This window comes from Heptranchias perlo, chromosome 2 (assembly GCF_035084215.1).
Source record: "Heptranchias perlo isolate sHepPer1 chromosome 2, sHepPer1.hap1, whole genome shotgun sequence".
Classification (NCBI taxonomy): Eukaryota; Metazoa; Chordata; class Chondrichthyes; order Hexanchiformes; family Hexanchidae; genus Heptranchias; species Heptranchias perlo.
The window spans coordinates 86,183,729-86,210,434 of NC_090326.1; the positions used below are offsets into that span (position 1 = coordinate 86,183,729).

At 44.9% G+C, this 26,706-nt stretch overlaps 1 protein-coding gene across 1 annotated transcript in view; it reads left to right on the top strand.

The window, feature by feature from the left end:
* dgkb (diacylglycerol kinase, beta) overlaps positions 1 to 26,706 on the top strand; it is a 635,142-nt gene that overhangs the window by 544,939 nt on the left and 63,497 nt on the right. The window contains exons 22-23 of the mRNA XM_067998463.1: positions 14,939 to 15,059; positions 18,648 to 18,708. Of these exons, the coding sequence (XP_067854564.1) occupies positions 14,939 to 15,059; positions 18,648 to 18,708 (182 nt within the window). The remainder of the gene's footprint in view (positions 1 to 14,938; positions 15,060 to 18,647; positions 18,709 to 26,706) is intronic.

The window sequence follows — 26,706 nt, forward strand, 5'->3', positions numbered from 1 at the left end:
ATTTAATGTTTACAACGATCCCTTAATGTTGCTAGAGAGGAGATTCTCCATCCCAACCAATGCTGTTGGACCCATGCCATGCCTCTCCTTTCACTGTTGACTGACACTAGGGGGTAGATTTTGACTTTGTGCGATAGTGTAAAGCGGGTGATGGCGAATCGGCAGTCCATTGTACATCTCTCCCGATTTTTATTTCCATTGACTTGCTATTACCCCTATTGGTGCCACTATATTTACACTTGTTTTACACCGGTTTTTACGTTCCAGTGTAGAGAAATGAGCTCTGCAGGAAATTTCGGCATAAGTTCTCATCAGCAAGATTGGCGCAGAAACCAACGTCAATTTCAGTGTCATTTCTGTGTAAGTGCGATCGTACGGGTCAAAAGACTCCCTTCTGGGCTGTAAATTTCTATGGTATTATGTACCACGCTGCTAATGGAGTCTTTGTTGCTATCCCGGAGCCAGTTATATGGTCAGGTGCGTTGGTACTGGCAGCACCGATTGGGTGAGTGGGGCTGAATATAAATCTGTTTGTCACCTGATTCCCCCAAAGTGCCATTCTGTGGCCAGATCATATTTTAAGAGCAGAGTAATTGCACTTTTCATGCAATCCCTTCATTAATGCCTCAAAAGTTCTGTTCAATATCTCATGCCTCCATTTCTCGAGTTCAGCGCTGACAATGCACTGAAGTCATTGAGGACTCATTTAGAATGAATGTCCCCCATCAACTATTTTAGAGACCGCACCACCTTCTCCTGCAAGAAAGAGGGAAGTGTGCCAGTGAGTGTCCTGCAAGATTTTTGGGTGATGTGGCTGTCAAGGTTGAATAGCTACCTGTGTGTGTGAACTGTGAGTTGTGGGTGTGAGGCTTGCAACAGTGCTAAGTGTGTGAGGGTGAGATAAAGCATATGATTTGAACGGTTGAGTACTGATTGATAGAGATTGTTAGTAGGTGGGTGATGGGGGTATAGTGAACTGAGCAGTGGATGAGGCTAGTGGTGCAGTTGGTAGGATATGCCACTTGAAACTTGAATTCACTCACCCTGACAAATTGTGTTAAATCATTGAACGTCTTCCTGCACTGCATCCATGTTTTTGGAGCTATGCTCTTGGCATTTACCTCGTCCGCTACTTCCTCCCACTGCCTCTTGATCATGTGGCTGGCAGGTCTCCTGCCCCTCTGCGGATACTGGATGCCCCTCCTCCTCTCCACCTCTTGCACCAAGGCCGCCAGTGCATCATCAGAGAACCTTGGTGCACGCTTTCTCCCAGGCTCAGCCATTCTTCAAAGTATCCCAGCACAGATTCAGTTTTGAAATGTCTCCCGCCACTTCTTGCAGCTACAATGCACGTCCCCTTTAAGAAGCGCGAGCCACTCGCAATATCGGGGCCCCCCGCTGATGCATGCAGCCAATCAACGGTGCAGGTAGTGCTGACTGCATGCAGCAATCATTTAAAACAGTAGGCAGCACAAATGTAATGTGCTGCCTGCATCACTATGAATGGGCGCGGGTTAATCGCGCACCACAATCCCCGTGCCCGTTTTCAGGGGTAATCCAATTTAATCCCCATCGAGTTTACGGCCGCCATTACTGCTTGTTTGAATGATGATTTTTAACTACAAAATCCTGTGAGAAAGTGAAACAACAGAGAGAAAGAAAGAGAACCAGCAGAAACAGAGACAGACAGGGAGAAATATTAGAGAGTAAAGGACAAAAAGCTGTCTGAGGAAACAGTAGAGAAAGTACATTACACAAATCGGGGAGAGAGAGCAAAATGGCAGAGAGAGAAAGAGCATAGTAAAGAAAAACACAGCACAGAGAGAGAAAGAAACAGCATGGAGTAAGGATCCGTTCCATCAGGGTTTGCTGCATAGTGATTAAGAGTGTAAACTATACATGATGTTGCCCCAGTGTTGTTTACTTATCAGCTTTTGTTGACAAGCATCGGTTATGTCCCACTGCACTTTCCCTGAAGCTATTTGTAGCTCAGGGCTGCTTTTGAGTTCCCAGCTTTTTGTGGCTGCGTCAGCTTTTTTGAAGTTTTAAGTCAGCTTTTGCTAGTTTTCTAGATTGGTATGTATGATTCTAATCTGGGTGGATTTATTTTATTTCCCAGTTTCACAGCTTTCTGACTGAGTTACTTCCTGTTACTCTGCTGTTTTTTTTAAAAAGAGGAAATGACATTGACAGGCTCACAGCAAGGATTGTCCTATTGTGATTCTAACAGATTATTGAATAAGGCTCCACTCTGGATCACTGACAAGAACAGATCCTTTTTTGTTTCAGACTGCATTAAAAGCTGTTTTTATATTGGGTTTAGTGGGGCATCGATTCCTGATGCATGGGTCTCCCGCAGCTAGCAGCGATCCAGAATAAATGTATTCGATTCACTAAGGCTGCCAGCCAGGAAGAGCAAAATTACTATATTTATTCTGGGGTTGTTGCCACTGCGTTTTTGCACTGGGAGCTGGCAGCCCTAACAGCCCCCCTAAACAAATATAAGAGCAGCCTTAAGATAAAAATACGTCTAGCTGGCTGCTGGCCTTCGTGAATCCAAAAGATTTACTTTGGGGCTAACACAGGTTCACCTCGGGATTTGGAACACCAGCATGGCACAAAACCAATATTAAAGAAGCTTAGCATGGCTTCTGGAGGAAGTCTGCTACATATTTGCTTTCACATTTGGTGTGATTTCTATGTACAAAAACAATGTACTTGTTTAGCTCCACTCCATTTCCATCCAGACATTGCACAGAACATACTGACCCCGGCTTTCATATGTGGGAACGAGAATGGTCTGATGAGTCAAATGCTTGTTGAAGATACAACAAAGTCCTTTAATAAACCATTACAACATTCTCAGCTTCACATAAATTATCATTTTCTCACTTACTTGGGAATGGGTTTGAAATGACAATAGGCAACTTTATTATAAGATCATAAGTTAAAGATGGATGAGGAAGGCCTTTCATCCATCCTAGCTCATAACTTCAGGAAAAAGACAACCCAGTCTCCCCAGCTCTTTTTTTAATGATTCTACCACTACCCGACCTGGAAGTCCATTCCATGTGTCAATCACTCTTCATGTGAAGAAGTACTTCCTAGTGAGCTGCTTTTTGTATGCATAGATATTAAAATTAATGGCCAAAAAGCCACTTCCTCAGTGCTCACGATTACCAAGATGTACTTCCTGCGAGTGTCACTCCACGCTTGGGAATCACCCCATTGATACAGACCTGCTCTCCAAAATCTACAAGTTGTAGTTATGTCTTGAGAAGCCCTTCAGAATTATGGTTTAAGGGAAGTGGGAACAAGATTTGTAAGGTGCTTACAAATGGGGGATATAGGGTCCTCCACCCACATGGTAAGGAATATGTAGCAGGGATAAGGAAATACAACAGAAGATTCTCACTTGAGTGCAAAAGACAAGGCTGAAGCGTTTGCAACCATCTTCAGCCAGAAGTGCCGAGTGGATGATCCATCTCAGCCTCCTCCCGATATCCCCACCATCACAGAAGCCAGTCTTCAGCCAATTCGATTCACTCCACGTGATATCAAGAAACGGCTGAGTGCACTGGATACAGCAAAGGATATGGGCCCCGACAACATCCCAGCTGTAGTGCTGAAGATTTGTGCTCCAGAACTAGCTGCGCCTCTAGCCAAGCTGTTCCAGTACAGCTACAACACTGGCATCTACCCGACAATGTGGAAAATTGCCCAGGTATGTCCTGTCCACAAAAAGCAGGACAAATCCAATCCGGCCAATTACCGCCCCATCAGTCTACTCTCAATCATCAGCAAAGTGATGGAAGGTGTCGTCGTCAGTGCTATCAAGCAGCACTTACGCACCAATAACCTGCTCACCGATGCTCAGTTTGGGTTCCGCCAGGACCACTCGGCTCCAGACCTCATTACAGCCTTGGTCCAAACATGGACAAAAGAGCTGAATTCCAGAGGTGAGGTGAGAATGACTGCCCTTGACATCAAGGCAGCATTTGACCGAGTGTGGCACCAAGGAGCCCTAGTAAAATTGAAGTCAATGGGAATCGGGGGGAAAACTCTCCAGTGGCTGGAGTCATACCTAGCACAAAGGAAGATGGTAGTGGTTGTTGGAGGCCAATCATCTCAGCCCCAGGGCATTGCTGCAGGAGTTCCTCAGGGCAGTGTTCTAGGCCCAACCATCTTCAGCTGCTTCATCAATGACCTTCCCTCCATCATAAGGTCAGAAATGGGGATGTTCGCTGATGACTGCACAGTTTTCAGTTCCATTCACAACCCCTCAGATAATGAAGCAGTCCGAGCCTGCATGCAGCAAGACCTGGACAACATCCAGGCTTGGGCTGATAAGTGGCAAGTAACATTCGCGCCAGATAAGTGCCAGGCAATGACCATCTCCAACAAGAGAGAGTCTAACCACCTCCCCTTGACATTCAACGGCATTACCATCGCCGAATCCCCCACCATCAACATCCTGGGGGTCACCATTGACCAGAAACTTAACTGGACCAGCCATATAAATACTGTGGCTACGAGAGCAGGTCAGAGGCTGGGTATTCTGCGGCGAGTGACTCACCTCCTGACTCCCCAAAGCCTTTCCACCATCTACAAGGCACAAGTCAGGAGTGTGATGGAATACTCTCCACTTGCCTGGATGAGTGCAGCTCCAACAACACTCAAGAAGCTCGACACCATTCCAAGATAAAGCAGCCCGCTTGATTGGCACCCCATCCACCACCCTAAACATTCACTCCCTTCACCACCGGCGCACTGTGGCTGCAGTGTGCACCATCCACAGGATGCACTGCAGCAACTCGCCAAGGCTTCTTCGACAGCACCTCCCAAACCCGCGACTTCTACCACCTAGAAGGACAAGAGCAGCAGGCGCATGGGAACAACACCACCTGCACGTCCCCCTCCAAGTCACACACCATCCCGACTTGGAAATATATCGCCGTTCCTTCATTGTCGCTGGGTCAAAATCCTGGAACTCCCTTCCTAACAGCACTGTGGGAGAACCTTCACCACACGGACTGCAGCGGTTCAAGAAGGCGGCTCACCACCACCTTCTCGAGGGCAATTAGGGATGGGCAATAAATGCCGGCCTTGCCAGCGACGCCCACATCCCGTGAACGAATAAAAAAATTTAAAAAATAGAGCTCATTATACTGCCGATTCTGTAGTCGGACCAAAATAGCATTCGCATGCACACTCACTGTTCGTATGGTGACCAAACCTTGTCAGGTTCCACAAGATCAGCTAATTTGAATTATTTGCCTACGCTTTCTGTGCATTTTTGCCATGTGCAGGAAGCGCTTGGAGAGCAGGGAATCTGAAGAGCAGCAGCTTTTAAAGTGTTGCTGCAAGTTTGAGTAGCCATAGTGAGTGGGTGAACATGCAACTGTTCAGTCAGTGAAAGTCAAGCCCCGGCCTTTATGTGCCACCAAGCTGAAGTTGCACTTTCAGTGAAATGCTTTAAGTGTTAATGAAGGTGTTAGATACAAGAGTTGTAGCCAGTGCTTTGCAGGCTGCATTGTTGATGTGGTAACATGCTGGCATGCGTCAAAGTCATCAACGCCTTGAAATTTTATACTACCAGCAGGTATGTCGCACTTCGCTTCTTGGTCCTGCATCAAGCAATGCTTTATTATTAAGGAAGTGGTAACAGGGCACTTAGAAAATCATAATATGATTAGGCAGAGTCCACATGGTTTTATGAAAGGGAAATCGTGTTTGACAAATTTATTCGTATTTTTTGAGGATGTAACTAGCAGGGTAGATAAAGGGGAACCAATGGATGTCGTATATTCGGATTTTCAAAAGGCATTCGATAAGGTGCCTCTTAAAAGGTTGTTTACACAAGGTAAGGGCTCATGGGGTTGGGGTAATATATTAGCATGGATAGAGGACTGGTTAAAGGACAGAAAACAGAGAGTAGGGATAAACGGGTCATTCTCAGGTTGGCAGGCTGTAACTAGTGGGGCATCGCAAGGATCATTGCTTGGGCCTCAGCGATTTACAATCTATATTAATGACTTAGATGAAGGGACCAAGTGTAATATATTCAAGTTTGCTGACGATACAAAGCTAGGTGGGAAAGGAGGCCACAAATGCTCTGATATTACCAGGGAGGAGGGTTGGCAGCGGGGGTTCGACTGGGTAGTAAAATCGGTGGGTTCCCCACGCGATCGTGAGTAAATTGAAGCCACTTACCTGGGCTTCCGGGTTTCCCGTTGGAAAACTGCGCAGTGGACGGACTGCGCACCCGCATCACAGACTGTCAGCTGGAGGAGCCCTATTTAAAGGGGCAGTCCTCCAATGCTGCTCCTGAAGCAAACAGCCAAAATTACAGCATGGAACAGCCCAGGGGAAAGGCTGCTCCCAGGTTTAATGATGCCTCACTCCAGGTCTTACTGGATGGGGTCAAGAGGAGGAGAGAGATCTTGTACCCGGCAGACGGGAGGAAGTGGCCTGCCTCTACCACCAAGAAGGTCTGGCTCGAGGTGGCAGAGGAGGTCACCAGCACCAGCAACATATCCCGCACCTGGATACAGTGCAGGAAGCGCTTCAATGACCTAACTAGGACAGCCAAAGTGAGTACACCTACTCATTCTTCTACACTCTGTCTTCCACATCACCGCCCCCACCCCACAACTCCTTCTGCACTGCCAACATTACTCTATCACATCACTCCTCACACTCACTCAAACCTCATCCTCAACTTACCTGCACTTACTCACCTCCCCAGTACTCATCCCATCACTACCACTCAACCCAATCCTCATACAATCTCATGGCTGTGTCTCATACTCACCCTCTGATGCATCTCTTTCACGGTCACCCTCACCCAACTTGCCACTACCTCTGCTGCAGCCGCAGGGGCATGCATCACGTATGAGTAGTAGGAAGCGTAAGGCAAAGGTTTTGTGAGCACAAAGGGGATGCACAAGAGTGTTTGACGCTTTGTCATGTTTTTTATTTATATTTGATTTTGGTTCAACTCACATTAAATATTATATTGTCACCACTACTGCCACGTCTTGGCCATTCTTGACTGGCTTGTGCAATAAATCCCTTTCATGAGGTTCTCCATGAACACCCACACTTGATGCCACCCATTGGGTCATCCTACAGTGGGTGTATGTGTAGTTGCATGACTATTTTGTGCACGTGCCTGTGGCGTAGCACTGTGTTGTGGAGCTCCACGTGGCGGAGGTGGACGGTGTGCCTGGCGAGGCTGGTGATGTTGTTCGTCCTCGGATGAAGTGATGAATGCAGCCATGGCACCCCCCATACTGACGTGTAAGTTTGAGGGGGTCCGCAAAGTAGGTAAATGTGTTTGCACAGCAAAGTTTAGGGTATAAATTAATAATTTTGAGTGGAAAGACAAAGGTGTTGCAGCCAAAACTTTGAAGTGACAGAGTGCCCTGCTGCAATAAATGAGGTATTCCTCCCAACTGTCAAAAAATCCTTTGCATCTCCCACTGGCTGCTGACTGAAACACGTCTGCTCCAACAGGGAGTGTTTCCCACAGCACGGGAAACATGCTGAGGATCCATGAAAATTGCACCCCTGCCAAAATCTCCTGCCAATGAGGTCTGTCAAGTATCTCAACGAGGTGAGTAAGTATTTAAATTGTCATCCCACTGGCTTTAATTGCCGGTGGGAGTCCCGCAAGCGGGAGCTGCGCACACACCCGAACGCATCACTGGGGAACCCGGAAGTGAGCGAGCTGGAGCCAGGCTCCGGACCCGCTCCAGGATTCCCCGATTTTACAAGCCCCCCCGCCCCCAGCGCAGCCGCTCGGCGATCCTAAAATCGACCCCAAAGAGTCTGCAAAGGGATAGAGACAGATTAAGTGAGTAGGCAAGAAGGTAACAGAGGGATTATAATGTGGGAAAATGTGAGGTTATTCACTTTGGTAGGAAGAATAGAAAAACAGAAAATGTTTTAAATGGTGAGAAGCTATTAAACTTTGGTGTTCAGAGAGACTTGGGCGTCCTCGTACAAGAAACACAAAAGGTTAGTATGCAGGTACAGCAGGCAATTAGGAAAGCAATGGCATGTTGGCCTTTATTACAAGGAGGTTGGAGTACAAGAGTAAGGGAGTCTTACTACAGTTGTACAGGGCTTTGTTGAGACTTCACCTGGAGTACTGCATACAGTTTTGGTCTCCTTATCTAAGGAAGGATATACTTGCCTTGGAGGTGGTGCAACAAAAGTTCACTAGATTAATTCCTGGGATGAGAGGGTTGTTCTGTGAAGAGAGGTTGAGTAGAATGGGCCTATACCCGCTGGAGTTTAGAAGAATGAGAGGTGATCTCATTGAAACATATAAGATTATAAGGGGGCTTGACAGGGTAGATGCTGAGAGATTGTTTTCCCTGGCTAGAGAGTCTAGAACTAGGGAGCATAGTCTCAGGATAAGGGGTCAGCCATTCAAGACTGAGATGAGGAGGACTTTCTTCATGCTGAGGGTTGTGAATCTTTGGAATTCTCTACCCCAGAGAGCTGCAGATGCTGAGTCGTTGAGTATATTCAAGGCTGAGCTGGATAGATATTTGGACTCTAGGGGAATGAAGGGATATGGGGATTGGACAGGAAAGTGGAGTTGAGGTAGAAGATCAGCCATGATCTGATTGATTGGCGGAGCAGGCTTGAGGGGCCATATGGCCTCCTCCTGCTCCTATTTCTTATGTTCTACTGATTTCTGAATCTGGCTTTGCTCCTCTGCTGGTTCCTGGACTTGTCTTTGCCTGAACCTTTGTTCATTTCTAGCTACGGGACCCATGGAGCAGTAGAATGTGATTGACAGGGCAAGGAGAGGAACAGAGCTTGGGGCAGGGAACCAGCAGAGGAGCCAAAGGAAGCCCAAGAAACCAGAGGCAGGGCCCAGCCCAGGAGACCAGAGGGGCAGCAGACTTCAGCCCAGGAGCCAACACAACAGCAAAGTAAAGCACAAAAGCCAGAGGAGCAGTGGTGTTCAGTGCAGGAACCCACGAAATAACTTAAATAAATTAGTATTACCTTTCAGCGACAGACAATACCCCCACCATGGTTCAATAGCAGAATAGAATTTTGGCAGCAGAGATGTCCCAGTGGATCCAACAGAGTAGCATAATCGTCATGGATGCAATAAACTAAAATTTGTTACATAATCCAGACCAGGATATAAACAAACCCACTTTTTGTATTTTAGAACTCCCATGTGATCTAATATGAGGCCATTGATTGACCAATATTCTTCCTGGGAACAGTTGGAGAATGTTATGAAATGTGGATGATGTCTCTTCTGTGCCACACTGACATATTTAACAGTTCACACTTGATCTGTTTAACAACATGTGGGATATATTGTGGTGGAGATCTTCGGTCTTCACAGATGCCAGGCTTGCCTCTGCTGCTGTTTAGGGATTTTGAAAGACTGAAGAATGTATCTTACTAAGTGATGTAATATGGTAAATTTTCCTGTTCCACTATTTGGGCAAATTGGAGCACCTGGGACAGTACACAGAGGAACTCACACCTGTGTGGGAGCCCGCCCAATTTTCTGTCCATTAATTTACCTCCACTCACAATTTTTTTCTGCACCCAGTGATCCAGTACTGGGTGCAAGAACAGGAAAATCAGCCCCAATATGTTTTCAAATGTATAACAACCCCTATATCTGGACGACAGTTTTGTTAGAACTCTTGGTTTTTAATTACTTCCTATACTTCTTTTTATGTGAAACTATAGGTAACTTTTTAAAATTAAAATGAATGGACAAAAAATCTAATGGAGGCCTCTGACCTTCATGCTCAACTTCCCGCTCTAAGTTCTGAACAGCTGAGGTTCTGCACCGGGAGCATGAGTTAGTAAAATTTGCTCGATTTTTTATATCACAAACTATTGTCCCGTGTGTCAGGATCATTACAACTATAGGCTCTTTGTATACTAATCGAGTAAGTAGTCGTTCGATGGCTTCACTGGTTGCTTTTTTTAAGCAGTATGGATCTGCAAAACCTTAAAATGAAACATCAGGGGGGCTGATTTTCCCGACCTGTCTTCTGGGGAACACTGAGTTCACTGGGTCTCTGTCCCTTTTACGTAGCCTTGGGAAGTCCAGATTTTTTCTGAGGGGTTAGAGCACGGCTCGTGTCAGTAGTCATAATAAGAATAAAACCGGACGGACCACCTGGCAGCAAACCACGAGGCACCGGACACGACAAAGGCAAACCAAGCCCAGTCGACCCTGCAAAGTCCTCCTCACTAACATCTGGGGACTTGTGCCAAAATTGGGAGGGCTGTCCCACAGACTAGTCAAGCAATAGCCATACTCACAGAATCATACCTTTCAGCCAATGTCCCAGACTCTTCCATCACCATCCCTGGGTATGTCCTGTCCCACCGGGAGTACAGACCCACCAAAGGTGATGGTACAGTGATATACAGTCAGGAGGGAGTGGCCCTGGGAGTCCTCAACATTGACTCTGGACCCCATGAAATCTCATGGCATCAGGTCAAACATGGGCAAGGAAACCTCCTGCTGATTACCACCTACCGTCCTCCCTCAGCTGATGAATCAGTCCTCCTCCATGTTGAACACCACTTAGAGGAAGCAGTGAGGGTAGCAAGGGCACAAAATATACTCTGGGTGGAGGACTTTAATGTCCATCACCAAGAGTGGCTCGGTAGCACCACTACTGACCGAGCTGGCCGAGTCATGTAGGACATAGCTGCCAGACTGGGCCTGCGGCAGGTGGTGAGCGAACCAACATGAGGGAAAAACTTATTTGACCTCGTCCTCACCAATCTACCTGCAAATGCATCTGTCCATGAAAGTATTGGTAGGAGTGACCACCACACAGTCCTCGTGGAGACGAAGTCCCGTCTTCGCACTGAGGACACCATCCAACGTGTTGTGTGGCACTACCACCGTGCTAAATGGGATAGATTCAGAACAGATCTAGCAGCTCAAAAACTGGGCATCCATGAGGCACTGTGGGCCATCAGCAGCAGCAGAATTGTATTCCAGCAAAATCTGTAACCTCATGGCCCGGCATGTTCCTCACTCTACCATTACCAACAAGCCAGGGGATCAACCCAGGTTCAATGAGGAGTGTAGAAGAGCATGCCAGGAGCAGCAGCAGACGTACCTAAAAATGAGGTACCAACCTGGTGAAGCTACAACTCAGGACTACATGTATGCTAAACAGCGGAAGCAACATGCTATAGACAGAGCGAAGCGATTCCACAACCAACGGATCAGATCAAAGCTCTGCAGTCCTTCCACATCCAGTCGTGAATGGTGGTGGACAATTAAACAACTAATGGGAGGAGGAGGCACTGCAAACGATGGCGGAGTCCAGCACGTGAGTGCAAAAGACAAGTCTGAAGCATTTGCAACCATCTTCAGCCAGAAGTGCCGAGTGGATGATCCATCTCGGCCTCCTCCCGATATCCCCACCATCACAGAAGTCAGTCTTCAGCCAATTCGATTCACTCCACGTGATATCAAGAAACGGCTGAGTGCACTGGATACAGCAAAGGCTATGGGCCCTGACAACATCACGGCTGTAGTGCTTGAAGACTTGTGCTCCAGAATTAGCTGCACCTGTAGCCAAGCTGTTCCAGTACAGCTACAACACTGGCATCCACCCAACAATGTGGAAAATTGCCCAGATATGTCCTGTCCACAAAAAGCAGGACAAATCCAATCCGGCCGATTATTGCCCATCAGTCTACTCTCAATCATCAGCAAAGTGATGGAATGTGTCGTCGACAGTGCTATCAAGTACACTTACTTACCAATAACCTGCTCACCGATGCTCAGTTTGGGTTCCGACAGGACCACTCGGCTCCAGACCTCATTACAGCCTTGGTCCAAACATGGACAAAAGAGCTGAATTCCAGAGGTGAGGTGAGAGTAACTGCCCTTGACATCAAGGCAGCATTTGACCGAGTGTGGCACCAAGGAGCCCTAGTAAAATTGAAGTCAATGGGAATCAGGGGGAAAACTCTCCAGTGGCTGGAGTCATACCTAGCACAAAGGAAGATGGTAGTGGTTGTTGGATGCCAATCATCTCAGCCCCTGGGCATTGATGCATGAGTTCCTCAGGGCAGTGTCCTAGGCCCAACCATCTTCAGCTGCTTCATCAATGACCTTCCCTCCATCATAAGGTCAGAAATGGGGATGTTCGCTGATGATTGCACAGTGTTCAGTTCCATTCGCAATCCCTCAAATAATGAAGCAGTCCGAGCATGCAGCAAGACGTGGGCTCATAAATGGCAAGTAACATTCGCGCCAGATAAGTGCCAGGCAATGACCATCTCCAACAAGAGAGAGTCTAACCACCTCCCCTTGACATTCAACAGCATTACCATCGCCGAATCCCACACCATCAACATCCTGGGGGTCACCATTGACCAGAAACTTAACTGGACCAGCCATATAAATACTGTGGCTACAAGAGCAGGTCAGAGGCTGGGTATTCTACAGCGAGTGACTCACCTCCTGACTCCCCAAAGCCTTTCCACCATCTACAAGGCACAAGTCAGGAGTATGATGGAATACTCTCCACTTGCTTGGATGAGTGCAGCTCCAACAACACTCAAGAAGCTCGACACCATCCAGGACAAAGGAGCCCGCTTGATTGGCATCCCATCCACCACCCTAAACATTCACTCCCTTCACCACCGACGCACAGTGGCTGCAGTGTGTACCATCCATAGGATGCACTGCAGCAACTCGCCAAGGCTTCTTCGACAGCACCTCCCAAACCCGCGACCTCTACCACCTAGAAGGACAAGAGCAGCAGGCACATGCGAACAACACCACCTGCACGTTCCCCTCCAAGTCACACACCATCCCGACCTGGAAATATATCGCCGTTCCTTCTTTGTCGCTGGGTCAAAATCCTGGAACTCCCTTCCTAACAGCACTGTGGGAGAACCTTCACCACACGGACTGCAGCGGTTCAAGAAGGCGGCTCACCACCATCTTCTCAAGGGCAATTAGGGATGGGCAATAAATGCTGGCCTCGCCAGCGACGCTCACATCCCATGAACGAATAAAAAAAAGTGCAGGCCAGACACAGTTATACAAATGAGGAGTCAGGGGATGTTCCTGTCCTCCCACTTCACTTCCCAGTAGAAACGATTGCTGAGCACTCCAGTTCAAAGGGCAACCAGAAAACATGGCCTGCCCACCAGATGGTCCTCAGGGATCCCAGGGACAGATTTAAAAGTCGGTTGATTTTTAGAACTTGAGCCCGTTTCCCACGCGATGTTCACACAAAATCTGGCACCTTCTTGCTGCCAATCTCCATCAGTACTCAGAAGGTCGCAATCTCCGAGGCTGGACATGCAGCTGTCAGGAGATGTCCTGGGGCTATGTAAATGACCTAGAGTAGGAAATTCCAATGCTCTTGGGCCTGGACAGGAGCAGCAAAGTTCAGGGGCATTGCTCCTGTCCCGCACCAGACCAGGGAAAGGGATCAGAAAAATCTGATATCAGGCATCCAAAAGTAATACACTGTAATCCATTAAAAAAAGCAGGGGTATCAGCTTGCATTGAAAGGAGACCACAAGATTGTCAGAAAATACTTATTTGAAAACATTGTATTCAGATCAAAGCACCACAACCTCCCACATAAAGTTCTTCAGAGTGCCAAAGAAACAGGGTGATTCAATAACATTTATGCTATTAGCCACAACAAACAAATACTATCCTTGTTATGAATTAAATAATGACATTTGGTTTACAAGTTCAAATTTTTCTGGCTAGTGTAAAAGTTATACAGTTTCATCAATGGCAAATTATTTTAGTTATGGCCTGCAACAAAGAAATGAACTAAATTCCATTTTATATAGTCTTTGCAGCTGTTCTGTCAATCTTGGTGTGCAAGCAGTGCAATTCCATTCTTGTCTCAACCAGACAGATTCTCAGCATGTCTGTTAAAATATAGGTGTCTGGTGATTGTCTGCAATGACTATCAATCACGTATGTTTGAGGATTGGCTAGTTCTACTGTTAGTCAATTACCTGTCCATTGACCAAATTAGTTATTGGTCTACGTTGTACCCGTTTGTTTCTTTTTTTAAAATTTCTGAAGTTGTCACAACATGCCGGTAAACAGCTGTGAGATACACTGGCAATTCCATGACAGTACGGTGAACGAAAGGTACCCATCTTGCCACTGGAGTCTGACTTTACCTTCCCCCCCCCTCCCCCGCCACATGTTTTGTGTAAGCAAAAATGTTTTTCTCAACTTATAGGTAATGTACACATTGTAAACTATTTATGCCATTGTTCTAATCCCTGAACTTGTAATATAATGTGCACTGAATCTAATTTTACACATGACTATTTCCATCAAGGTCCCTAACGATTGAGATCAGAGCAGAGATCTGTTTCCTGCTAAAACTTCATGATACAGAACCAATAATGGAAAAAAAAACAAATAAACTCCGAAGATGTTACAGGACATTTCTATTTTTGTTATGTGTGTCTCCAAAACCCAATAATGCCAGTGGCAAGCCATTTTGTGCAATGAACTTGGATCCAATAGAGAACAGTAAGAAACTCCAAAGGATTTATCCATGTATTTACACATTTGATCATTTCAGAACTTGGTTCGGGTTTAAGACAATCTGGAATTTATGAAAGTGAACAGTACTGTCTAAGGACAAAATTGGAATTTAATTCTAACTACTGGTCAATTGCAAGAAAAGTATTGCCCATTTTCTGTGCAGCTACTATAATAACGAAAATTAGCATTTATATAGCGACTTTGATGTAACAAAACATTCCAAAGTGCTTCACAAGGGAGATTAGACACTGTGCGGGAATCAGGAGAATGTTTTGACCAGATTGAATCACCACATTTTGCAAGCACCAAGTTTCATTCCTCTGTCTTTGATTTGGTAGATTATTTAATTTATTGTCTGTTTTTCAGATGTAAGTGATCAGTTGTTTGAAGTGATTGGCCTGGAAGGGGCCATGGAAATGGGACAGATCTACACCGGGCTAAAAAGTGCAGGGAAAAGGCTAGCACAATGCTCTTTGGTAACCATCAGGTACGTTTCGGTGTATTTCACACAAAAAGCATTTTTTTGCCTTTACGTGTTCCAGAGCAAAGTTTTGTAATGGAATTAATTATTTTTTGGAAAATTACAAAAAAAAATATTGGGAACTAATAACCTCCAATGCAGGTGGTGAAGTGCCTTCCAGATAATTCCAGATAATTAACGTATTTGATTGAAGGAAATGTTGTAGCTAACAGAAATATAGATAGGTAATCAATGGTAGCAGTTGATTAAATGGCTGCTTAATAATAGGTAATTAGTCTTCCAGTTATAAGAAACTAAACAACAAACAAGGTCACCATCTCAATGCTCAATTTGAGTTTTATATTAGGTTAGTGTTTTTCTTTCTACAGCATTGATATTTGTTTCTGTTAGAGATTACACAAATTGGGGTTGTATTCTCTAGAGTTTCGAAGGTTAAGGGGTGATCTGATCGAAGTTTATAAGATATTAAGGGGAACGGATAGGGTGGATAGAGAGAAACTATTTCCGCTGGTTGGGGATTCTAGGAGCAGGGGGCACAGTCTAAAAATTAGAGTCAGACCTTTCAGGAGCGAGATTAGAAAACATTTCTACACACAAAGGGTGGTAGAAGTTTGGAACTCTCTTGCGCAAAGGGCAACTGATGCTAGCTCAATTGCTAACTTTAAATCTGAGATAGATAGCTTTTTGGCAACCAAAGGTATTAAGGGATATGGGCCAAAGGCAGATATATGGAGTTAGATCACAGATCGGCCATGATCTTATCAAATGGCGGAGTAGGCAGGAGGGGCTGAATGGCCTACTCCTGTTCCTATGTTCCTAAGATGTGTCTTTATACCTGGCTTGAGGCAATAGTGCAGTACTAAGGTTTAAATGCTCCCAGTGCAAATTCTAGCAGTTGTTAAAAAAAAAATAAGCATATTGTTTTGAGTCTGTCAGTGATAAACTATAGTTTGAGGTTGCCTGATAAGGGCTGGTTTCACCGCCCAATGCACCAGGAGGGCCAATCTGCAACCAGGCAGAGGGAGCACTCAATTGAGAGAGCAGGCCTAAGCCAATTTATTTCCGGGCTGCTATTATAAAGTCTTCTGAATTTATTGAGCTGAACTTTTTGTGCCCATTTCATGCCTCAGCCTCATTAAGACCCTAGATTTGATGTAAAAATGTTAAAATGAAAAACTTGCACATACTTGGGCCAGATTGACCATTTGGATTGGGGGAAAGGGAATCTCCTTGGGCAAAGAAACTTTTAAATTGCCTTTATGTGTTGTTTTTTCTTGAAATATTTAGATTACCCTTTCAATACAGTGCTGTTTTCCATATTTCTGAAATTTTTATTATTTTTTTCCAGAAAAATAAATATTAAGGCCCTTTTTACATCCCCTTAAAGTAAATGTATTTTTAAAGCTCCTCACATGTACTATTTCTTGGTTGTGGTGGTACAAAATGAAAGAAGGCCTGCTATGGAGATCAGCAGGCCCTGTACCATATTTGTAGACCTTGGCACACCTACCTGCCATCCAACAACAATTGTCTCAGTCTTGCTAGGATACCTGCAGCCAACTTGAAACATAGGGACAACATGGCCACTGAGCAGCCAGGTCACCACTGTCCTCAACTGTAATTCCCAGCTAGCACTGCAATATCAAGTAATGTGCCTCACATACATGAATCAAACAGATAGTGCAGCCATGTTGACCAATCATCTCCTTTCACAGTGAATAGCATGTACAATGTTACTTCATTGCTGAATTTTACAAAGTGCAGGATATCACTGATAAATGCCTGAAGCCTGTCTGACATGACACTAAGAGACTAAGTATGTGTCTCAGTGCTTTGATGTGCGAGTCCTGTACAACCCCTTAAGTTAATAGGAAATGAGTCAGGATATGCCATCAATTACAGCATTGATTGATTGATTTGAGAAGAGAATAGATAGCCATGATCATGGCTCTGGTTGAAGACCATGGGCAGAAATAAAGCTCTATCTTGCTTCAAATTATAACATTTCTGAGTATCTTTTCATATAACTTTTTAGCTAGGTCAAGCGTTCCAAATTTAAAAAGGAACTCTTTTGTGTTAGATGTTGAGTTTAAGCAGTAGACAATGCTGTTGGAAGTTAGCAATTAGTTTCAAGAGAAGTTGACCCACCTCCGTTTATATTATTGCTTGCAGATAAAATCTAATAAGGTGAAAGGTGCCTGGCCTGTACCTCAGGATTTTGTCAAGTTAACTCCCTTTTCCAGCATGATGAGGCCAAATAGCCCAGTAAGGATACCTGCTCTGGCCAGCTTGAACCAGGATGAATTGAATTTGAATTAAGCACAAACAAAAATTCAAATTCAAATTAGCTAATAATTCGATTTAAGCAACAGATTTTCAATGAGGCCTTTTTTGCATGAATTAAATTGTTGTGAGTCTAACCAGAATGAGACTGGAGAAGAAAGTGTCCCTATAATTTTTCAGGAGACTCCAGGACAATCTGGGATTTAAATAACATCATGTAGAGTCATGAAGATAAGTTCCTGAGTGGACAACCAAACAGATGCAATGACACTTGAGGTATTTTGTCCGCAACCTCAGGACCCACATTTACAGACCCTGTTACAGCCACTTGAATATTTCACAGGAGGCCTGTACTTGCTGCTTCATCTTCACAAAAGAGGCCATCACAGAGTTAGGCCAGACTGACGTTCAGATAATCAGTACCACAGGCCCTTGAATTTCCATTAAACATTTATGCTCCCAGACCCTTTCAAGCCACCACCAGCAACATACATCAATTTAGTCATTCAGCTGACCAATGATGTTGTAATTGTTTGTAAGAGGCAACTTCCTCATCACTTTCCTTGCAGAAAGGTGGCATCAGCTGAGCAGGATACAAAATGTTTCCTGGTGCCAGGATTTCCAAGAGTACATAGCATTATGGATGGCACCTATTTACTGCACAGACTGTTGATCCTGATTGGCACCTCCTGAGAGGCTGTCTTCTGGGGAGGGCACCATGAAGTTCCATATGGGGTAACCCTACTTGCATCCATCTCATACTTTGGTGCATCCTCTTTGCCAGCCATCAAACAGGAGGTCAGGTGTGGTGCCATTCTGTCACTTGCACACAGACATTGTTCTGTGCCCCCACATTGGGTTTCCTTTCACTTCATTTTTGCCGCCGCCCTCCCCACTCCCTGTTCCCCGCCTCTCTGCCTCGGCAAACTTACTTTTCAAATTAATTTTGCAGCTTCATAAAGGCCAAAACAACATTTGCTCCAATGTGCAACCACTTTAAGTCCATTCATCTCGTTATATTTAAGGTGCTGCCCAGATTGTACACATTCCCCATTCGGCTAGTTGCTGGTGCAAACCCAAAGCTGTGCTTAAGAGCTTATATGAATTATTCAAATGAGCTGAAACTGCATAATTGGGCACAATCACCTCAGTGCATCGTGAACAAGCCATTCCTGGCACAGATTTATGTGACCTCGAAAAATCAGAACTTTAGTAATGTACAATAAAAGTTTTCAATGTATTTTTACCATGAATTCTTGTAGTATCTCTTGTATTGTAATACCTACATCACTTTACCACTTTGTTCTCCAGAACCAGCAAGTTCCTGCCAATGCAGATTGATGGAGAGCCTTGGATGCAGACTCCTTGCACAGTAAGTAGATATTATTGCTGAAAGACCTTCCAAACATGCTAAAATAATCCACCCAATGTGCTCCAAAAATTCAACAGGCGCCTTTTCCCTTTTTAAATGACTATGATGAAATATGGGTTTGCACGGTTCTGAAATGTGGAATGGATTCAGTCGCTGACAAATGGGTGTGTTCAGAAGACTGCACAAAGATATAAAATAAAAATTTAGAAAAATCTACCATTTGCTGTTGTAAGATTTTTAAACATGGTGATGCTGTGGTGCAGTGGGTCTGAATGCAGCCCAGACTGACGAGGTCAAAGTTTCCTCTTACTGATGCTTGCAGCTCAATATTGGCAAGATCAAAGCCATCTCGTTTGGCCCTTAGGAACTCTGTGCCCTAGTTCCTGCTCTCATTCCCATTTACTGGATGCTATTCAAACCCAAGGAGTGAGTACACAATCTAACTGTCCTGATCGACCCTGGGCTGAGCATCAATCCGAGATTGCCTACTTCCAACTCCAGAGTATCAGTGTCTCCACCCCACCTCATCTCTAGTGCTGTGGAAACCTTCATCCATGTCTTTGTTACTTCTAGACTTTTCCAGTGACTTCCTCACTGACTTCCTAAGCCACACCTTACATATATTAAAACTGATCCAGAACTCCACCATCGATATCTTAGTACACTCATTTTAGTGTACACTAGATTGATTCCTGGGATGAGAGGGTTGTCTTATGAGGAGAGATTGGGCAGATTGGGCCTATTCTCTCTGGCGTTTAGAAGAATGAGAGTTGATCTCATTGAAACATATAAAATTCTGAGAGGGCTTGATAGTGTAGATGCTGAGAGGCTGCTTCCCCTGGCTAGAGTCGAGAACTAGGGTGCATAGCCCCAGGATAAGATGTTGGCCATTTAGGACTGAAACGAGGAGAAACTTTTTCATTCAGAGAGTTGTGAATCTTTGGAATTCTTTACCCCACAGGACTGTGGATGCTCAGTCGTTGAGTATATTCAAGGCTGTAATCAATAGATTTTTGGACTCTAAGGGAATCAAGGGATATGGGGATCAGATGGGAAAGCAGAGTTGAGGTTGAAAATCAGCCATGATTTTATTGAATGGCAGAGCAGGCTCGAGGAGCCGTATGGCCCACTCCTGTTCCTATTTCTTACGTTCTTATGTTCTTAAAATACTCTTCACCTATCATCCTGATCCTCACCATCCCTCATTATCTTCCCTTCCCTCAGTACATCAACTTTAAAATCCCCAAACTTCTCTTCAAATCGCTCCATGGCCTTGCCTCTTCCTACCTCTGCAACCTCCTGTGGCCTCATTTGCTGAGGCCTTGCCAGGGGCTCGGAGCCTCATTGGTGGCAGGTATGGCCCGGAAAATCAGACCTCCACCTGTGCACCTGATTTGCAGCAGCCCAGGTGCAATATTGAGGGAAGCAAAGAGTCAAAGCTAGCAGCTAGCAAAACCGACATTTTCACATGGAAATTTTGTAAATTGGGTCTCATTTTGAATGTCACCAGCTCAGGTGAGACTCCGCTGCCCCGAGCATCCCGCCTATTTAAGATGGGCCCATGACAGGGAAAGGATCCTAGCCTACTTTGGAGTGTCTCTTAATACAAGTTTGCTGTTGTTTCATTGAATGTTGTTTTTTTGGTACTGAGCATTTCTCTACTTGCGTATTCGACATCCTGCATACCCGTGGCACCACAGGTGGCTCTGCTGCACAGGAGGAGAGGAATAAGAGTGACAGGGCTATAGTGATAGGGGATATAATTGTAAGGGGAACAGATAGGCATTTCTGCAGCCACAAATGTGACTCCAGGATTGTATGTTGCCTCCCTGGTGCTAGGGTCAAGGATGTCATGGAGCGGCTGCAGGGCATTATGGAGGGGGAGGGTGAACAGCCAGTAGTCGTGGTCCGTATCGGTACCAACACCATAGGTAAAAAAAGGGATGAGGTCCTGCAAGGTAAATTTAAGGAGTTAGGAGATAAATTAAAAAGCAGGACCTCAAAGATAGTGATCTCAGGATTACTACCAGTGCATGTGCTAGTGAGTATAAGAACAGGAGAATAGACCAGATGAATGCGTGGCTGTGGGGATGGTATAGGAGGGAGGGATTTAGATTCCTGGGACATTGGGACCGGTTCTGGGGAAGGTGGGACCCGTACAAGCGGAACGGGTTACACCCGAGCAGGACCGGGACCAATGTCCTCGCGGTGGTGTTTACTAGTGCTGTTGGGGAAGGTTTAAACTAGAATGGCAGGGGGATGGGAACCTGAGCAGGGAGACAGAGGAGAGGGAAACAAGGATAGAAACATAAGACAGAAAGAAGCAATAGTGGAAGGCAGAGAAAACAAGGGCGAAAAACAAATAGGGCCATAGTGCAAAATAAAACTAAGATGACCAGCAATCTTAAAAAGACAAGTCGAAAGTCATTGTGTCTAAATGCACAGAGCATCCGCAATAAGGTAGATGAATTAACAGCGCAGATAGATATTAACGGTTATGACATAGTTGTGATTACAGAGACATGGCTGCAGGGTGACCAAGGATGGGAACTGAATATCCAGGGGTATTCAATATTTGGGAAGGACAGGCAAAAAGGGAAAGGAGGTGGGGTAGCGTTGTTAATAAAGGAGGAAATCAATGCAATAGTGAGGAGGGATATTGGCTCAGAAAATCACGATGTGGAATCTGTATGGGTGGAGCTAAGAAACACCAAGGGGCAGAAAACGTTGGTGGGGGTTGTCTATAGGCCCCCAAACCGTAGTGGAGATATAGGGGAGGGCATTAAACAGGAAATTAGAGACGCATGTAAGAAGGGTACAACTATAATCATGGGTGACTTTAATATACATATAGATTGGTCAAACCAAATTAGCAATAATACTGTGGGGGAGGAATTCCTGGAGTGTGTACGTGATGGTTTTCTAGACCAATACGTTAAGGAACCAACTGGAGAACAGGTGATCCTAGACTGGGTATTGTGCAATGAGAAAGGATTAATTAACAATCTTGTGCGGGGTCCCTTAGGGAAGAGCGACCATAACATGATAGAATTCCTCGTTAAAATGGAGAGTGAAGTAGTTGAATCCGAAACTAGGGTCCTGAATCTAAATAAAGGAAATTATGAAAGTATGAGGTGCGAGTTGGCTATGATAGATTGGGGAAATTTACTAAAAGGGATGACAGTGGATAGGCAATGGCTAATATTTAAAGAATGTGTGCAGGAATTACAATAATTATTCATTCCTGTCTGGTGCAAAAATAAAACAGGAAAGGTGGCTCAACCGTGGCTTACAAAAGAAATTAGGGATAGTATTCGATCCAAAGAGGAGGCATATAAAATTGCCAGAAAAAGCGGCAAGCCTGAGGATTGGGAGCAGTTCAGAATTCAGCAAAGGAGGGCAAAGAGATTGATAAAGATGGAAAAAATAGAGTATGAGAGTAAACTAGCAGGGAACATAAAAACTGACTGTATGTCAAGAGAAAAAGATTAGTGAAGACAAATGTAGGTCCCTCACAGTCTGAATTGGGGGAAATTATAATGGGGAACAAAGAAATGGCAGAACAATTAAACACATACTTTGGTTCTGTCTTCACAAAGGAGGACACAAATAACCTGCCAGAAATGTTAGGGAACCAAGGGTCTAGTGAGAGGGAGGAACTGAAGGAACCCAGTATTAGTAAAAAAAATAGTGCTAGGGAAATTAGTGGGGCTAAAGGCTGACAAATCCCTCGGGCCTGATAATCTACATCCCAGAGTACTAAAGGAAGTGGCCCTGGAAATAATGGATGCATTGGTGATCATCTTCCAAAATTCTATATTCTCTGGAACAGTTCCTACAGATTGGAGGGTGGCAAATGTAACTCCACTATTTAAAAAAGGAGGGAGAGAAAAAACAGTGAATTACAGACCAGATAGCCTAACATCAGTAGTGGGGAAAATGCTAGAGTCTATTATAAAAGATGTGACAACAGAACACTTGGAGGGCATTAACGGGATTGGACAAAGTCAGCATGGGTTTATGAAAGGGAAATCATGCTTAACAAATCTACTGGAGTTTTTTGAGGATGTAACTAGTAGAATAGATAGGGGAGAACCAGTGATGTATTTGGATTTTCAGAAGGCTTTTGATGAGGTCCCACACAAGAGGTTAGTGTGCAAAATTAAAGCACATGGGATTGGGGGTAATATACTGGCATGGATTGAGAATTGGTTGACAGACAGGAAACAGAGAGTAGGAATAAACAGGTCTTTTTTCCGGATGGCATGCAGTGACTAGTGGGGTACCGCAGGGATCAGCGCTTGGGCCCCAGCTATTCACAATATATCAATGATTTGGATGAGGAAACTAAATGTAACATTTCCAAGTTTGCAGACGACACAAAGCTGGGGTGGAATGTGAGCTGTGAGGAGGATGTAAAGAGGCTCCAATGTGATTTAGACAAGTTGGGTGAGTGGGCAAGAACATGGCAGATGCAGTATAACGTGGATAAATGTGAGGTTATCCACTTTGGTTGTAAAAACAGAAAGGCAGACTATTATCTGAATGGTGATAGATTGGGAAAAGGGGAGGTGCAATGAGACCTTGTACACCAATCGCTGAAAGCGAGCATTCAGGTACAGCAAGTAGTTAGGAAGGCGAATGGTATGCTGGCCTTCATTGCAAGAGGATTTGAGTTCAGGAGCAGGGATGTCTTAGTGCAGTTATACAGGGCCTTGGTGAGACCACATCTGGAGTATTGTGTGCAGTTTTGGTCTCCTTATCCGAGGAAGGATGTCCTTGCCATGGAAGGAGTGCAACGAAGGTTTACCAGACTGATTCCTGGGATGGCAGGACTGACTTATGAGGAGAGATTGGGTCGACAAGGCCTATATTCACTAGAGTTTAGAAGAATGAGAGGTGATCTCATTGAAACATATAAAATTCTAACAGGACTAGACAGACTAGATGCAGGGAGGATGTTCCCGATGGCTGGGGAGTCCAGAACCTGGGATCACAGTCTCAGGATACGGGGTATGCCATTTAGAACCGAGATGAGGAGAAATTTTTTCACTCAGAGGGTCATGAACCTGTGGAATTCTCTATCACAGAAGGCAGTAGAGGCCAAGTCATTAGATGTATTCAAGAAGGAGATAGATATATTTCTTAATGCTGAAGGGATCAAGGGATGTGGGGAAAAAGCGGGAACAGGGTATTGAGTTCGACGATCAGCCATGATCATTTTGAATGGCGGAGCAGGCCCGAAGGGCCGACTGGCCTACTCTTGCTCCTATTTTCTATGTTTCTATACTTTTATTTCCTTCTAATATTTTTGCAATTTGCTTGAGACATTCAGTTTGCTCGGACACATTCTCCTGGAATCCTGGCATTTGCTGCTGCAGTACAAGTTGTAGCTGACAAAGTTGGGTGGATGGGAATCCCTTTGGCTGTTCCCATTGTAGTGCATGAATTGGCTGAGGGAGTCTAATTGTGGGGGCCGAAGTTATGGCGGAGATATTTATTACATATTTAAGCCCCGACTTTAACTCGGGGTGGGCGTCGTACACGCAGGGGCTGAGACAGGCAGCAAAACCTCCTGACCCTGTCAGCGTGAGGCTTCATTTGCATAAAATCAGTCAGTCCCCCACCCGAAAGTGGCGGGAAGCAGCAGCTGGTCAGCGGGCGGGATCGCAATGTAGGGGCCCCCACCAGACTCGTGCTTTTGAAGGATCTTTCCTGTCCCAGCAATTTTGGGCCTTAATATCCAAAGAATAGCCACATGGCTGGTCCCAGTAGAATCAATCTCCAGCATGCCTCTAAGAGAGGAATATAAACACTGATTTAGGGAGAGCTGGGAGCAACTGCTTCCTCATGGTAGCTTTAAGGGGTCAATGCGTCCTGAACTCAGATTTGTTATTAAGTTGCGGAACTGTCACCCAGTGATTGCTTTGAGCTTATTACCAGTTGCCAATACATTTTGCAGTTCAAAGTTCTGTTGTAAACAGTGACTATTTTGAGGTGAAACTTCAGTGGGAAGGTGTTTTATTGATTGACCTTTTGCTTTGCAACTTCTTGTACAGTTGTTTTGGGGTGGTAGATTCAGTTAATACATGGCAGCTGTAACTGCTCACATTGTGCTGGAATGGCCAGTGGGTCCTGCAAGTGGGGTGTTATCAGAAGTCAGGAGGTAGGGATGGGACTGCACTCTCTCTTTACGTGGCAATGTGTAGATGCATGGGGAGGAGAGGGAGGGAAAGATAAGATGGTGGAGGGGGAGGGGGAGGGAAGGGACAGAAGATGGAGAGGGGAAGAGAGGAGTGGAGAGGAAACAAGGGGGCGAGTGGTTAGTTCCAAGGGGAAAAGATAGGAATTGCAGCGATTTTAATATTCCTCCTCTCCCCCATCTTTCCTCCTCTCCTTTTTTATCTCTCCCCTCCCTTTCCTCCCTCTGCTCTTCTCCCCTCTCTCCTTCCATTCTTCCCTTTCTGTAACCCCTCTCCTCATTTTCTGCCCTCACCCTTCCTGTCCCCTCTTCACCCCCTCCTCATCTCTCCCCCTCTTCACCCTTCTTTTTCTCCCTTCCTCCTCTTCTTTCCTTCTCCCCTTGACCCCTCCCATTCTCTTCCCCCCCCCTCCTTTCTTATCCTGTACCCCTCTCCTATCCTGCTTCCCCTTAAAGTTGAAATGCTGCTCAGTAATGTTGAGGGCGAGGCACAATTAGAAAATGATGCACATTGCTGGGATGGGGTGGGGGGTGGGTGGGGTATGATGGGAAATGTTTTTAATTAGGGGAGGAGGTTGAATAGTGTTGATCAGTGGGGGGAAAGTTCCAGATGGAAAATGCAGGTTAGTTGTCAGGCCCAATTGTGTTGTCACTGGTGAGGTAGGCCAATTTTTTTTTTCTCTGTGGTGTTATCGAGGGGGAATTCTTTTCTTTTGAGGTGGGGAGATAGTGACAGGGGATTCAAGGCGGAATGAAGTAGGAGGCTTTTTTAGAAGGCCAGTCAGGTGATTTCAACATCTTTTTGAAAAATCCCTATAATCATACTCAGTTTAATTCAGTTCCTGGCCCCATCGTAGCAAGCAACCGCACAACATACAATTTCATATAGTACTTCCAACTTTGTGCTGCTGACGGGGAGTCCTGCCCACCCATGGCACGTGTTAGAACTTGAGTCACATAATGTCAGTGATTTTACAACCATTATTTTAAAAGATGCTCTCTTAATGGGCGAAACTCCCTGGATCTGTAGAGGTGCTTTATGTCATGCAACTGCAGCAATCTTCCAAAAGAAAATTTCAAACGAACATTTTTACTAAACCATGTTGATACAGTTTGATTTTCAGAAGCCTAGGTAAGAGAAGAAAAATTAGTTATTGTCCTGTTTGATTGAGAAGTGAAGGTATGTATTTACTGTTTTTAACTGTTCCTTTACAGCGGGTCCCTATTTTTATGTACTGTTCCACCATTGTTGAGATTATGTGACGGTACTGCCATCTTTCTCTAAGTAACAGAGGTAATTTGAGATGCTGCATTACAAATCTTGGCAGCATAAGCATGACTGTTGCAAGGCTGCGAATTTCTAGAGAAAGTTCTACACTTTAATATCTGTTGACTTGAGGCACAGCACAGAATGGCACTGGTGCAATAAAGGAAGCTTAAAGCGTAGAGAAAAGAGCAGTAGATTTTTGTAGTGGATTTTAGGCATTGTAATATTTGACTTGAAGACAAACCTGTCAATTGTGCTAGATATCATGTGTGTACGTGACTGAAAAATAATCAATTACTCCAATTTTTCAACTATTTCAATTCTTGCTACAAAAACAACAGTCACCACACTCCAAAAGCAACTCATTATGTGAAGTGCTTTGAAACATTTCAATGTGTTAAGGTGTTACATAAACGCAAGGATTATTTTGTAATACTGATCCTTTTTGAATAGTTAGAAAGGGATTGATAGCTCTTGGATGCTGAGTTTGGAGATTAAGCATTAGCCAAGCTCTAGTTATTCCAGTACA